A 15,038-nucleotide genomic window follows, 5' to 3' on the forward strand; every position below is an offset into this window, starting at 1 on the left:
CTAGATGGGCTGGTTCGTGAGGTACTTTTGAAACTGATATTCGTCTCCATTGAAGAACAGACTTACATTCGTGTCCTGGTTTGGCTGGCGACACTTGAAGTACTCCATCCTCTCCGGTTGGTCAATCTGACTCTGTACTCTGTAAAAAGGGTCAGATAAACAGAGACAAAGCAACAACGTGTAGTAAGCGTCGTTTCCAGCATTGTGCAAGAAAGCAAAGGGCTGTCTGACGAGCCTAAGAGCGTGCTCCAAGCTGGCTTTCTTGTGTCCATGGGTGTAGCAGAGCAACTCCTGAGTATCGATAGTGTCAGCATTGCCAATATCAACACCCATCTGCTGGAGCCATTTCAAGTCGTTCGTCAAACCATGGCCCACTATACATACACCCAGACCAGGAGGCAGCTCCTGGAACGAGTTCCGGGCAATAAGTTTCAGAATCGAGTCTGCCACCTCCTGCAAGCCCATCACCAAGCTCCTGCCGCCATTGAAGTTCTCCTTGTGGTTAGGAACATAGTTTCGGTTGTACAAGTGCTGGTTCTCCCTGATAATAACGTGCACCAGCTGAATGAAAGGCAAGAGTCCCCCCTTGCTATTCCACGGATCATAAACAGACACCCCAACCTCTGTTATCTTATTAGTGCCTTCAAGGGCCTCGAAGTCAATTGAAATAAGACACATGCCCCGATCAAACACATCCTTAATGGTGGTCTTAAAGTCAGCATAATCCTCCCGTTCAAGGTTCCTATCCTCGTACAAGTACCGCAAGTACACTTCAGTCAAGTTGCCCTCACGGCAGCGCTGGCCTGCAACGTACTTTTCGTACGAGAAGGCGCCGAGAATCCTGTCCTGGATGTCTCTCATGGAAAGAACAAGTGGTTGGTTTTTGAAAAACGGGTGGTTCGCAGCACTCGTCTAACGTTATATGTATACTTGTTGCATAAGATTATGCAAGGGTATGTGGGAGGACTCCTGGTTAGTTTTAGCCTTGTTAAAAAAAAAAAAAAAAAAAAAAAAGACTTGAGGAAATTGAAGGGGAGATATAGAACCAGAAATTTGACTTGGTGGGTTTATCTTTTTATGGTGCTTTTTGGTTGTGTCGTTGTGGGTTTCGGTGGTCGGTTAAGTATGTGAGAAGTCACATATGGAGCGAGTCAGAGCCCAGTAACTCAGTCACCACACTGTGGAGAATATGATTGCCAGTAGTTTTGATGAATAACTGGATATTTCATTTAGTCTTGGAATTGAGTCGGGAGAAAAAGATATGTAAGAAGCTGCCTTAATGGATAGCCAGGTAACTGGAGACTTCTTCTTTGGGTCCGTTTTCATCCGTATTTGCTTGAACATGTCAAAGAGACATTTAGGTCTACAAACAATGGCATATTCATGTTCCTGAAACAATCAATATTTCTTCTATAAATCCGAAAGTTAATTGTTGGTTTATAGCTTCTGTGGTGCTCAAATGGGATCAATTCGTTGATATCTACCAATGCTCTTGGCTGCAATGCATGAAACATCGATTTGAACTTTTTTTTTTCTTTTTTTTCACCCAGTAAAACCACACTTTCCATTGTATGAACGGTTTTATTTTCTTTTTCTTTTTCTTGATGTTCCTGGTGAAATGCTTAGCAAGCCAAGACTTTCCCAGGGACCGAGGCTCTTTTGAACCAGATACAATCAGAGACTACTACAAGGCAATTTATCAAAACCATTATCTATTAAAGGATGTATTTTTTGCCCGGAGACGGGAATATCTAACGAAAAAGCATCAAAATCTATAATCGAATACCATTTAGTAAAGATGGAAAGCAAGAAGTAAAAGGAACCAAGAAGCATGGATACTTCTCTTGGAAGCGCCTGCTTCCTCCACAATCGATGTGGCGCCAGAAGGACGAGGCAGGTTTCTATAGCTGGTAGAAAGCGAGTTGCTTTGGGAGTAGGATGAAGCTGTGGAACCAGAAGTGCCTGTCGATTCAGATGCCAAAGTTGTAGGATGTGGGGTTTTGTTGTCTGGGTTGGTACTAGTAGCGTCCCCAGAAGGCAACGATTCGTTATTCGTGATGGATTTTTGGGAAGCAGCATCTTTGATGGTCACAGCTGACAGTGCTTCTGGTGCCTGGGTTGGAGATGCATCGTCTGTTACTGTGAATGGAACGCCAGCCACGCTAGTTGGCGCTGAGTTGTGGTTAGCAGAAGCTTCAGGAGCATTTTGAGCGTCAGAAGTGGCTGGAGCAGTTGACTGTTTAGCGTCTTCAGTAGATGGAGACGAGGAAGCCACAGAGGTGACTTGTGGAGGGTTTCCATTAGAGTTAGCTCCCTCAGAAGGCTTACCTGATGCTGAGAAGGCAGGGTTCAGACCTGCGGAAGAATAGACTTCGTCATTTGTAGAAAGAACAGTAGAAGCTGTTTGCTCTGGGTCGGCAGCAGTATTCGTAAGGTGCTCTTCAGAACCGTCTTGAGCAGCTGTGCTGGTAGAGCTGGGTATGGAAGTAGAAGAAGAGACGGCGTCTTCACTGGCAATTGGCTGTTCAGTCTCAGAAGACTCATGCTCAGAGTGGGCTCCAGGAGATTTCAAAGATTCAACAGCCGCTGTAGTAACACTAGTATCAAAGTCGCTTGAGCTGCTTACTTCGTCTGCTGGTGAGCTGTTTGCAGCATTTCCAGTTTCTTGAGGTGAAGTGTCCGTAGAAGTAATCACAGAACCAGTGGCCTCTTCAGCGGGTGGCTCAGTAGAAACAAAGCTGGCATCGTCCACAGTGGTTGAAGCTGATTGACCTTCAGCGATGGTAGAGCTTTCTGGAGTAATGTTGTCCTCAGTAGGTCTTGTTTCAGCAGTACTGGCAGAGAAATCAGTATCCACCTCATTAGTAGAAGAGCCAGCAGCTGCTTTGCCAGTTTCAGTAGCTTCAGTAGCATCAGTAGAATCACTCGTGAATTCGCCAGGAACGAAGTCGGTGGAGCTGTTCTCGTTCAAGAAAGTTGAGGAAGCGACGGTAGAAGGATCTTCAGGAACAGCAGCGTCTGAGCTGGAAGGCTCGCCGTTTCCAATGGAAGTAGGTTCAGTGGCTGATTTTGAAGCTATTTCAGAAGGAACAGCAATGTAAGCAGAAGACTCCAGGGCTCCAGTAGGAGACTCAGTGTTGTTTGGTTCAGGCAAATCAGTAGATTCAGCTTCATTCGAAGTCACACTCTCAGGATCGACAATCAGGCCAGAAGAAGTCACCTCAGGCTCCAGCGTCTCTTCCACAGTGGTTGGTTCAAGAAAAGATTCAGCAGCAATACTGGTACTCACTGGTTCTTCAATGGTAGTTGAATCATTATCCTGGGAGGTGATTTCCTTCTGGGAAGTCAGAGGAGCTTCATTCAGACCATCATTAGACTCAGTAGCTGTAGTCTCAGGAGTAGATTCTGTAGAGGAGCTTGAAGAATCAAATTCAGTAGTAGCATCAGTGGAAGCAGTTTCGGTAATACCAGAAGAATCAGTAGCAGACTCAATGGAATCAGTAGTAGCATCAGCAGAATTAGTAGTAGCATCAGGGGTATCAGTAATATCAGCAGAAGGAGTAGTAGTATCAACTGCAGAGTTCAATGCTGGAACCAGAGTAGTAGTTGTTTCAGTCTCCTCAGTAGTTGAAACAGCAACTTCGGAAGAGGTTGGCTCGACTTCGCTGGTAGGCTCGCTGGCAGGCTCGCTGCTGGTCTCTTCATTCACTTCAGTAGAGCTGGTCTCTTCAATTGGTTCAGTAGAAGTAGTCTCCTCAATCAGATCAGTAGAAGTAGTCTCCTCAATCAGTTCAGTGGAACTATTCTCTTCAACCAGTTCAGTAGAGCTAGACTCTTGAATCGTCTCAGTAGAAGTAGCCTCTTCAATAACTTCAGTAGAAGTTGCAGTAGAAGTAGCCTCTTCATTTACTTCAGTGGTCGTCTCCTCATTCAACTCAGTAGAAGAAATAGTCTCCTGACTCACCTCAGTCGACGTAGACTCTTGATTCACCTCAGAGAAAGCAGAATCTTCATTTACTTCGGTAGAACTAGTCTCTTCTGTCAGTTGAGTAGAAGTAACCTCTTCATTCAGTTGAGTAGAAGAAGACTCTTCGTTTACTTCAGTAGAAGTAACCTCTTCATTTACCTCAGTAGAAGTAACCTCTTCATTTACCTCAGTAGTCAATTCAGTTGTCACTTCAGTAGAAGTAGACTCTGTCACTGCTTCAGTAAGAGAAGGAATGTCTTCACTGCTTTCTTCGGGAACAGAAGATGTAGCATCAGTAGGCTCACTGGCCCCCAAGGACTCAGAAGAAGTAGTTTCACCAGAAGAAGTAGTTTCATCAGAAGAAGTTGGTCCTGGAGTTTCTGGGTCTTCTGTGGAACTCAGAGGCTCTTCAAGCTCCGAAGTAGTGGTTTCAGTATCAGAAACAGTCTCTTCTGAAGAGGGTTCAGCAGGAGGCAACTCAGAGGTAGTACTTTCCACTTCTGTAGATGAAGTCTCTGGAACAGACGTAGAAGCATCAACTGAAGACTCCTCCTCCAAAGATGAGGTGACTTCTTCCAAAGAAGTCTCAGTAGCTTGAACCTCAGTACTTGAAGCTTCTTCAGTGGTCTCCAGGGCTTCCAGGGTCTCAATTGAATCAGACAGAGGTAATCCTTCAGTAACTGTGCTGGTCTCTTCGGCCTGAGAACTATCCAAAGTAGGAGATGGAAGCAAAGAGGATTCTGATGAGATTTCTGATGAAGTAGTTTCAGACAGAACCTCTGTAATAGAAGTCAGTGATTCTTCCTCGCTTGAAGTTTCAGTTACTTCGTTCTCCGATTCAGACAATGACTGGGAGGCTTCTGGCGTCTCAGAAACTTCACTAGAAGATGTATCAGTTTCAGCAGCTTCCGAGGAAGACAATGGCTCGGAAGAAGCTGGTTCAGGAACCTCGGTAGGCTCATCTTCAGTCGATGAGGTAGACGATGCCAAGGAATCGGAAGTTGTCAAATCAGAAGACGTAGGCAACTCCGAGGAGGTTTCCAGTTCGGTAGATTCAGAATATTCAGAAGACTCTGAGGTTGCTTCAGGTTCAGAAACTGTGGAAGATTCAGTGGTTGACTCAGGATCACTTGAAGGTTCAGGGTCAGCGGACGATTCAAAGGCTGAAGGCTCAGGAGTTTCAGAAGTCTCGGAGGAAGTCGATGGATCAGATTCAACAGACGATTCCGTCTTGGTCTCGGTAGCTGTTTCTGTTTCAGTAGCTGTTTCCGTTTCAATGGTTATTTCAGTTTCGACAGATGATTCAGTTTCGACAGAAGACTCAGTTTCGACAGAAGACTCAGATTCAATGCTTGATTCAGTTTCAGTACTTGATTCAGTTTCAGTACTTGATTCAATCTTACTTGCTAACTCAGTCTCAGATACTGATTCAGTTTCACTGCTTGGTTCAGCCTCCGTTGAAGATTCAGTCTCCACAGATGATTCGGTCTCCACAGAAGATTCAGTCTGACTTGTTAATTCTGGCTCGGTAGCTGACTCAACTTCGGTTGTTGATTCCGTCTCGACTGCTGATTCAGTAGTGGTTGATTCAACTTCAAAGGGTGTTTCAACAGATGATTGAGTTTCCTCAGGTGTTTCCACAGATGATTCAGTCTCAGAAGAAGACTCAGTTTCTATGGAAGACTCGGTTTCAGTGATTGACTCAGTCTCAATAACTGATTCAGTCTCTGTCGAAGGTTCAGTTTCTGAAGACTCACTTTCTGTGGGAGATTCAACTTCTGTGGAAGACGCAATTTCCATGGAAGACTCAATTGCTGACGAAGATTGAGTGGTTGAGGAAGACAAAATCGTTGACGAAGAATCAGTTTCTGTGGAAGATTCAATTCCTGAGGAAGACTCAATTATTGACGAAAATTCAGTTTCTGAGGACTCAATTCCCGTGGAAGGTTCAGGCTCTGTAGAAGTTTCAATTTCCGTGGAAGACTCAGTTTCTGAAGACGCAATCTCGGTGGAAGATTCAGTTTCAGTGGAAGATTCAGTTTCAGTGGAAGACTCAGTTTCCGTGGAAGACTCAGTTTCAGTCGAAGAACCTACTACTGAAGACTCTTCAATCGTGGAAGCCTCAGCAGAAGAGGTTGGTGCAATGTTCTGGGACAATTCACTCAGTTCCTCAGAGCTTGTGATGCTCTCTGGCTCTGAAACAGACGAGGATTCCAACGATTCAGTAACAGATGGCTCAGGAACCTCTTCAGATGATTGTTCACTTGAAGAAGTGGGCTCCAGTTCAGAAATGCTCGAGGCCAGCTCAGTCACTTCAGGTGCCTCAGAACTGCTTGGAGCAGGAGGTTCAGAAGGCTCATTCAGCAGAGACTGTTCAATCACCTCCAGTGAGCTTGAAAGAGTGCTTGTGGTGGTCGAAGTCGTAACTGAAGTGACTGTTGATGTAACCAAGGAAGGCGAAGGCTCGGCAGACAGAGCCTGAACCGGTTCGGAAGACAGTGGAGGGACAGAAGAGCTGGAACTGGAAACAGCTGAAGAGCTAGGAGCCACTTCAGAGCTTGATGATGGAGCAACACTTGAAGCCGAGCTCAGGGAAGCAATTGAAGAACTCAGTGGAGCAGCTAAAGAACTCAGTGGAGCAGCTGAAGAGCTTGGAGGAACAAAACTGGAACTTGGTGGAGCAGAGCTGGAGCTTGGTGGAATCGATGAGGATGAGCTGACGACTGAGGACAGAGAAGCCACCGAAGACAGAGAAGCCACCGAAGACAGAGAAGCCACCGAAGACAGAGAAGCCACCGAAGACAGTGAGCTCCAGGAGCTGGAAGGCACCAGTGATGAGCTTGCAATAGACGATGAGCTTGCAATGGAGGATGAGCTTGAAAGGGAAGACGAGCTTGAAGGGGAAGACGAGCTTGCAATGGAGGATGACGAACTAGCCACAGTGCTTGAGCTCCGAGGGGTAGTAGGGCTCGAAGACAGCAGGCTCGAAGACAGCAGGCTCGAAGACAGCAGGCTCGAAGGCAGAGAGCTTGAAGGTACAGCAGTTGGAGTCGTCAGGGTCGCTGGAGTGGATACCAGGGATGAGCTGGAGCTCGAGGCACTCGAAGACGTCACAGTAGAAGAAACTGTGGAGGATGAGCTTCTAACAGAACTTGAGGAGCTTGAGGAGCTTGAGGAGCTTCTGGTTGAGGAGGACAGCGATGTTGAAGGGAAAGTGGTTCTTGGTGGAGGGAACGTTGGACAGATACAGTTCAGTGGGACCTTGCCAGGGTAAGCACCAGAGTACTCAATGTGGTTACTGCCGAAAATACTGCCACCCGTGAACTTCTTCGGATCGTAGCCTTCTCCGATTTTGAAACGAAGCTTTGAACCAAGTGCAAGAGTAAGCGTCAAAGTATCACCGCTGTAACTCCAGGTTCTAAAAGTCTGACTGGTGGTGATGGAGTTGGAGCCACCGAAACCAACCACGGTTAAGTCAAGGAAACTGTTGGTAAAGAACGACAAGCCTTCAATAGAAATCACCGAAGAAGAGCTCGATAAGTACACCGTCTGCTGCGGTAAAACGTCGTACTTGTCTGACTGGTACAGTAAGGTGGAAGAGGCACCAATGTTGATACATCCTGAGCCGACGACGTTTTCATTGGTCTTCCAGATGAGTCTGTCAAGGCAGATAGTTCCGTAGTTCGTTAAAGGGCCCATGTAGTTGGTAAAGGCCAATTCTGAAGGGTCACCTCGCTGCTGGGCGAAACGAATACGTCCAGTGTTGATCCAGCTGGACGTGGAGGTGATGGTAATGGGCGAAGTACCTGACCGCTGGCTGATACCAACGAACATGTCACCCGAATTGAGAAAGTCTGGGGTACCTTTACTGGTAAAAGTGGAGGAGGAAGTCGAGTCCAAGGAATTGAAGGCGAAAAGGCCTTTGTTTGTAAACAGACCACCAACGTGGTTAAAGGAAGCAGCAGACAGGCCAGAACTGTAGACATGGAACTCACCATTGTTCTGGAGAGGCCCATTGATATCTACCAGGTTGGAGTCGAGTAAACTGAGGAAAACACCCGAGTTGATCTCGAGAAAATCCGGGACAGTGAAGCCAGCGGCAGACTGAATGGCGTTTTCTGAGACGGTGATGGCTAAAGCCCAATGGGCGCAGAGGGACACTGCAAGTAAGAAAGCATGGAAGGATGCCATTTTGGCTTAGCCAAAGAAACCAAACAAAAAAAAAAGGACTTGTCTAGAAAAAAAAAGTAGAGGAATCATGACGCTAGATAAAGTGTCCAAAACAAGGCTTGCGGCCGGGCCTCCCCTCACCAACCAACCAAGGCATCGTAAATATAAGCCGTGCTACAGGTACTGCCGTAGTTGTTTCTTAGTACTTGACAGCGGCTAGGTCCGCGAGTTTTGCAGCCAATGAAGCGAACATGCTGACAAAGCATGGCCGCCGGAGCTAACACACCCCAGCAAAAGCCTTCCCACAATCTTCTAGAACCATTATACTGACCAAACCCAGCCCATTCACTCCAGTTCTTGTCCAAGGCGTGGAGCCGAATCAACCATTGATTCGTGATCCATGTTCGCTTGCATCTGCATGCCACTCGCGCATAACGGCTAAAGACCCTTGCTTTTGGGAAAAAGGTGCCACAATAGGAAATACCTTCATGGGAAACTCAAGCTTTCCTTTCATGCACTGAACTTTCTTATTTCCTCAATTGCTTTTATCCACAAAGACAAAGACAAAGACGAAGTTCATCGCCAAGTCCACCCCAAACTTCTTCTTCCTTCACAACCCATCTTGTCCAGGGCGGTGCGCCTTTTCGCTTCTGCGCCCTCCCGCCCCAGCTGATGGCGCGCAGAAAAAGAAACCCATGGCAGAGCCAAAGACGAGGCTGGATGAAAGGGAAGCCAGGGAAGAAGTGGGGAGGGAAGGAATGGTAGACTGGGTTCTTAACCACAGATCGAATATCGCAACCGATTTGGTTGGGAGGGTTTGTGGTGGTTTGGAGAGGCTGGGCGTGGCCAGTGGTTGGTTGGATTGGCTTTATGCTATTATGCTTTTTCAGTGATGTCGCATCGCACTTTGTTCACAAACTGAGCTTGTGTAATGGGACAATGAAAGAGCCTCGGTTCTGGAGACGTTCTTGCTCTTTCTGCTCTTTTTCTGCTTCGTTCTTTTTCTTTCTTCTTTTTTTGTGACACTGATCATCATACGTAAGGGATCTCGCCGTAATGGTGCGTCTTTGGGTGCTCCCAACCGCGGACCTGGTTCCGATTTGATGTTCTGGTACGGCTGGCCAACAATAGATCTTAATCCCCTGGAATTAACCTGACTAATACTGGTCTGGGATTTGTGACTCTGACTAAGCTGGGCAGGTGAAGTTGGAGGTTTGAGGTTTTTTTTTTTTTTTTGTTTCATTTTGTGTTGGTATGTTCCACACCTCCTTCTGGGTCCTCCCTCGCTTACATGTACCTCGGCTGTTTTTTAGGGCGTAGAAGCGCTGACGGTAGAATCGCCGCCATGGCCATGTTTGCGGTCAACGAATGAAGAAGGGGTTCTGGATAGGGGAGTCATCGTCTCGTCAAAAAAGTTTATTTCTTTTGCATTGTCTTGCACTAGGTTTTATCACCTTTTTGTGTGTACTTACGATGTGTCTTGGTTTAAAGTGTAATGTCTGGGAGAGTCTAAGAAAATTTTTTCGCTCGTCTAGGAGATACGGGAGATAACTTCAGCCTCGGGTATATGACCCATGGATGTGTTGATGGTAGAGTAGATTCATGGTTCACCGGCCCTGGGGCTTCTTTGGAGCTGGATGATAATGGTAACAACCAGGACCCCTTGCAGGACACTGGACAAGGGCTAATAGAGGACAAGCCATGGATGGTAGTGGGTGCTCTAGTTGGTTACACTACTGTGGGGGAGGGGCATACAAAGAAGGTTTGGGGAAGGAAGCGGTGTAAGCACGAACTTGGGATTTTGTTGCTTTTTGTAGTAAGGTTTGCACGGGTAGAGGTTTCAGTAGAGTTGGTTGGACAGGGTTGGTGCTTCTTCTGGTTGCAAAGCACCGCACTTGGTCAGTGAGCACCCAGCAATGCAACAACTGTGGGTAGATACGTAAGATAAGAGATGTACCGTTTTTTGGGCATTCTTCGCCTATATATATTTTTATTACCCCCAGCGGTCGCTGGCAACCGGTGAAAAGCGTTGAAGGTGTTTCCAGCAACTAGCTACTTGATCACGTGACCCAAGTCACGCTTTTCTGGCAGCCACCGCTCATTTTCCATCCAACTTCTTCTACTCCAGCAAGCAGCATCCACTACAACCCACCAATGTCCATTGTTCCCGATAACTTCAAAGCTCAAATCAACCAGGGCGTCCCAGGCAATGTCAAGGCTAGACCTGACCCCTTGCCTGCAGGAAAGAAGATTGCCCCCAACAAGAAGCAGCCTTGTGAATTCGATACCTCCTTCGAAAGCGGCGCCACCAAGGCCCCTGTGAATGGCCGTGATAGCAACACTGCATCTGCATTCTCCGAGGTGGAGGCTGCTTTGGCTGAAGAGGATTGGTCCAAGGCCATCAGAGTGCTCTGGTACTTGAAGTTGAGTACCTTCATCAACGAGGACTCAGCCAACGTCTGGGCATATGTTGCATTTGCTTTTGCTCATTTGGGCTTCTCTGAGCACGTTGGTTTTGCATTGAAGAAGATCAAGGAGGCTGGCTTGGACCAGACGGTGTTGAAGCCGGAGGTGATGACCGAGTTGAAGAAGATCAGCAATTAGCGGTTAGGGGTTGGATCCCTAGTGGTTGCTAAGCGATTAGGGGGTGCCAAGCAAGTAGGCAAATAATAGACGACCATGTTATAACGGGTTATGGGGCGAAGCGAAACGTTGATCGTGCCAGGTTAGGTCAAGCGACTGATCTGCCCTGGTTAATGCTTAGCCGATGGATGTAGTCTACTGAAGGGATGGTGAAGCAGCGGTAATGCAGCCTTCAGCAAGACCCGTATCTGTAGAAAAAGTTGCAAGTCCATGTAGTTCAAGTTCTACCAGGCAATGGCCTCACCAGCTCACTCCATCCACTTCATGACAACCAAATAAACCACAATTCTTCTACAAACGGCCTAGAGAACCTCACATTGGATCATCAAACATATACATACCTTGTTGGTTCCATACAGCCCCGGAGAGGTCCGAAGGAACAGATTTGCGTGGGATCTACAACTCCCCGGGAATGGCGCAGCCAGAAGTAACTGAAGGCCACCAAAGGTTGCCCCAAAAAAAGTGGTATATAAGTCTGACCAAAATCCACTAATTCATTACCTTTTCATCATCATCCAAACCATCATAATCATGCAATTATTCACTCCATTGCTCGCTATCTTCGCTGTCGCCGCTGCCATCAAGGTCCCAGTCGACTGGAACGACCCAAACGCTCCTACTGAGGTTACTCCTGTAGGCCAGCCAAACAAGGGTAACGGTGGCCAGCCAGTCTACACTGCTCCCCCAGGCAAGGGATACGAGGTCAACGAGCCTGCTCAAGAGTAAGTTCGTTGTGCCAAGACGGGAGGTGTATAGCCGGCCATTATAGTCAAATATATGCTGTTCTTGTCAAAAAAAAAAGCCGTAGCCAGTGTAGATATGGAGTTTCCAGATATCTATGGAGGGCTTTCTTTTTTTTTTCAATGTTGGCTTCTTTTTTTTTTTTTTTTTCTTTCTTTTTGTGGTGGATCTGACGTATTATCTATGTGGCACCTTTTAAGCGAGACCCTGCAGCATCTTATAAGGAACCCATATCTTCCCCAGATAACAGCGCCAAGTTGGAGTGCCGTTCGGCATTTTTTTCACTTCAAAAGTGGGGCCGTTTCAACTTGCCAGTGTGTATATGTACTCTGAACGTTCCGATTTCACATTGTCCATAAGGCGCTATTTTTTTTCTTGCAGAGCTGATGAGGCAATATTCTTGATAAGAAGCCGCCAAAAATGGATGAAAACTGGGTGCGCCCATACAAAACAAGTTCCATCTCGGGGCCAAGAACGGCGCCATGAATTCTTCCGGGCCCCTTGGGGCTTTGTTGCGTTTCAGTGGTGTAGTTTTTCGGAGGAGTCGCCGAGAATGGTCGTCTGCGGTTACTCTTTTGCCTTGTTATCTGTGGGGGATGCCAAGTTGAGTAAGGCGGATTCCGCTTACCATCGCTGGGTCTCAGGTGGTGGCAGTTACACAAAGAGGTGGTGTGGCGGCGGGGCGGTTATCAAAAGTGGACGTTTTATAAAAGCGTGTCAGGGTGTCGAATTATGATCTGGTAGTGGCCTTTTTTTTGCAATGTCTCCAGAGAAGGGCACGATAGAATACGTCCAGCCGCTGGAAGAACCGGATCTTAGGTTTCGGGACTCCGTGGAAAAGCCCAGATTCGAGGACCCTGATTCTGTTCTGACCGCAGAACTACTGACCACAGACTCGTTTCCTGATATCGACAGAAAGAAGCTTCTTCGAAAGCTTGACCTCAGGCTACTCCCCATATTCACTATCTTATACCTTCTAAGCTTTCTTGACCGAGGAAACATTGGAAATGCCAAAATCGAGGGCCTTGCAGAGGACTTGAACCTAGAGGGTAACCAGTATAACCTATGCCTCACCATCTTCTTCATCTTCTATGCGGCGATGGAGATTCCGTCCAACATGATCTTGAAAAGATGGAAGCCCAATATCTTTGTTCCACTTACGGTTGTTCTTTTCGGTGCTGTTGCGGCTTGTATGGGTACAGTGAACAACTATTCCCAGCTCATGGCCACTAGAGCGCTTTTAGGTGTGTTCGAGGCAGCTTTGTTCCCCGGTATCTCTTACATTTTGTCCATGTACTATAAGAAGACCGAGTTGCTTGTTCGTCAAGCGGTGTTTTTCTCGGCTGGTTCCATTGCAGGTGCCTTTTCGGGTCTCTTGGCTGCTGGTATTTCTCAGATGGACGGTGTTGGTGGCTACGAAGGATGGAGGTGGATCTTTATTCTTGAAGGTATCTTCACCTTCTTGTTTGGCATACTTTCCTTCTGGTGGTTTCCTAGGTACCCAAAGAATGCAGCGTTCTTGACAGAAAGAGAACGTGAATTCGTTCAATGGAATGTTCACAACCTGACCAACGATGTCAAGACACATCCAAATGCACCAAAAGGTGAAGACACCTCGAGTGACCGCAAATTCCTCTGGGCAGTTTTTAAGGATCCAAACTGCTGGTTCAGACTCTTTTCCCATATGGGTATCCTTCTCCCACTTTATGGTATCTCGCTCTTCACTCCAACGATTATCAGAAACTTGGGCTATACCGCTACTACTGCTCAATTGCTAAGTGTTCCTATCTACGTGTTGGCAGCAATATTGAGTGTTGTGGAGGCCTTCTTATCTGATTGGACTGGACTTAGAACACCCTTCCTTGTGTTTAACTACATTTGCATGATTGTGGGATTCGTGGTGTGTATTTCACTTGACCCTAGAGTTAATCCTCAGGGTATATACGTCGGTATTTACATCTGCGCCATTGGGTTATACCCTGCTACCTCAGTTTCCATTGTCTGGAACTCCAATAACTTAGCTGGTACATATAAGAGAGCTATTGGCATTGGGTTCCAGATCGGGTTGGGTAACTTCAGTGGTGCATTTGTGTCCAACTTTTACCGTGATCAAGACAGCCCTCGTTACGTAATGGGCCATGGCTTGACGCTCGGGTTTGTTGGGTTAGGTGCTGTGGCATTACTGTGTGGTATACTTAACCTTAGGTGGAGTAATGCTAAGAAAAAGAGAGCCATTGAGAGTGGTGAGTTTGATGGAATGACGGACGAAGAGCTCCTCAAGATGGGTGACAAGAACCCTTACTTCGTCTATAGGTTGTAGTTATGTTACGAATGCACGGTCGACAGTACGATTTCAATAAAATTTCATGATGGCTCTCATGATGCTTCACAGTTTCCTGAAGCCTAACCGTGCATCAGCGTCAAACAATACTTTAAGACATTTTGCATCTTAAAACCTTGTTACGAAAAGCCTCCAAAGTAGGAAATTGAAGGTTGCGTAACATGGTACGATATCCCCCCACCAGAAAGTTACACAAACCCGTAATGCCCCAAAACAGAATATGCTTAGACGAATACATGAGGCGAACTTTGACGAGGAAGCTTCCAAGCACTTTTTATCCGCCCGGGATTAGATTGCTTGAGCCGTAACGAGGAAAGGCCGTTTGCCTAGTCTTCAGCTTGTAGGGACTTTGTCAAAGTTTGTAGTTGCGATTCACAAAAACGAAGGAACGTAGTGAAAAACCTTTTAAAGCAAATGCCAAGAAGAGTAAGCTCTGTCAATTTTAGAAACCTTCTTTATACTGAGCAACGTCGAAGGAGGCAAAAAGAAGGTTATAGCGAGTAGCCGTTTTCCAATCAGAAAGCGAAGTGACTCGGCGCCCAAGAAACCGGCGCCGTTACGGCAGCCATGAGGAGGAAGTAGCAAAGTAAACCGCAATTCCCATTCATTCTCTCTTTTGTATATCGGTTTTTTCTTTCGTTAAACCTTTGCGTTTTTTTCACCTTTTGAGTAGGACTACTTTTTTTGTATATACTTTGCGAATACTGAGAGTCATTATGAAAAAATGAAACAAACGTCCACCAAAAATTGGAAACACTTGCTTTTTAAATATAATTTATAAATTCAGTATCCTCGTCCTTTAATTATTCTAAGGAACTTCTGTTTTGGTTCCAAAAGCCGTGATCTGAGCTTTTGGCGGTGTTTCTTCCAACGCAGCCTTGATCCATACTTAAGCATGCAAGTAAGCATAAGTTTTTGTCCTGAGCATTCAGATGCCGGCATTTCCAATTATTACTATGTATATTTTTTAAAGCTGAGAAGAAACGATGGAAGAAGTGAGCTAATACAATCTTAGCAGTGTAAAGTGGTGGTCGAGGTTGAAGGTCACAACTTCTACTCACCAGTAATGAAGATAAACAGAGCAGCCAATTGAAAGATTAAGATTTCTGTCTTTAGGAAAGTAAAGAAAGGGAGAAGTGGATGTTTCGAGGGATCAAGATGGTAAGGGAGAACCAC

At 46.3% G+C, this 15,038-nt stretch overlaps 4 protein-coding genes across 4 annotated transcripts; 2 read left to right on the forward strand and 2 right to left on the reverse strand. All coding sequences in view use genetic code 12, as the record gives it.

Moving 5' to 3' along the window:
• Positions 1-861, reverse strand: CXQ85_003761 (uncharacterized protein; the record flags this gene model as incomplete). Its single annotated transcript, XM_025487395.1, has 1 exon — positions 1-861. The coding sequence occupies one exon, from the start codon at positions 859-861 to the stop codon at positions 1-3; it is 861 nt and encodes a 286-aa protein (XP_025344411.1).
• A 928-nt stretch (positions 862-1,789) lies between these two features.
• CXQ85_003762 (uncharacterized protein) lies at positions 1,790-8,145 on the reverse strand (the record flags this gene model as incomplete). The annotated part of the gene is made up of 2 exons (XM_025487396.1): positions 1,790-8,100; positions 8,127-8,145. 2 exons carry the CDS (start codon positions 8,143-8,145, stop codon positions 1,790-1,792), a joined length of 6,330 nt encoding a protein of 2,109 aa, XP_025344412.1.
• Positions 8,146-10,291: 2,146 nt separating this feature from the next.
• On the forward strand, positions 10,292-10,741 carry CXQ85_003763 (uncharacterized protein; the record flags this gene model as incomplete). The annotated part of the gene is made up of 1 exon (XM_025487397.1): positions 10,292-10,741. One exon carries the CDS (start codon positions 10,292-10,294, stop codon positions 10,739-10,741), a length of 450 nt encoding a protein of 149 aa, XP_025344413.1.
• A 1,540-nt stretch (positions 10,742-12,281) lies between these two features.
• CXQ85_003764 (uncharacterized protein) lies at positions 12,282-13,841 on the forward strand (the record flags this gene model as incomplete). Its single annotated transcript, XM_025487398.1, has 1 exon — positions 12,282-13,841. One exon carries the CDS (start codon positions 12,282-12,284, stop codon positions 13,839-13,841), a length of 1,560 nt encoding a protein of 519 aa, XP_025344414.1.
• Positions 13,842-15,038: the final 1,197 nt, after the last annotated feature.

This window comes from Candidozyma haemuli, assembly GCF_002926055.2.
Source record: "Candidozyma haemuli strain B11899 chromosome Unknown F_2014730914, whole genome shotgun sequence".
Classification (NCBI taxonomy): Eukaryota; Fungi; Ascomycota; class Pichiomycetes; order Serinales; family Metschnikowiaceae; genus Candidozyma; species Candidozyma haemuli.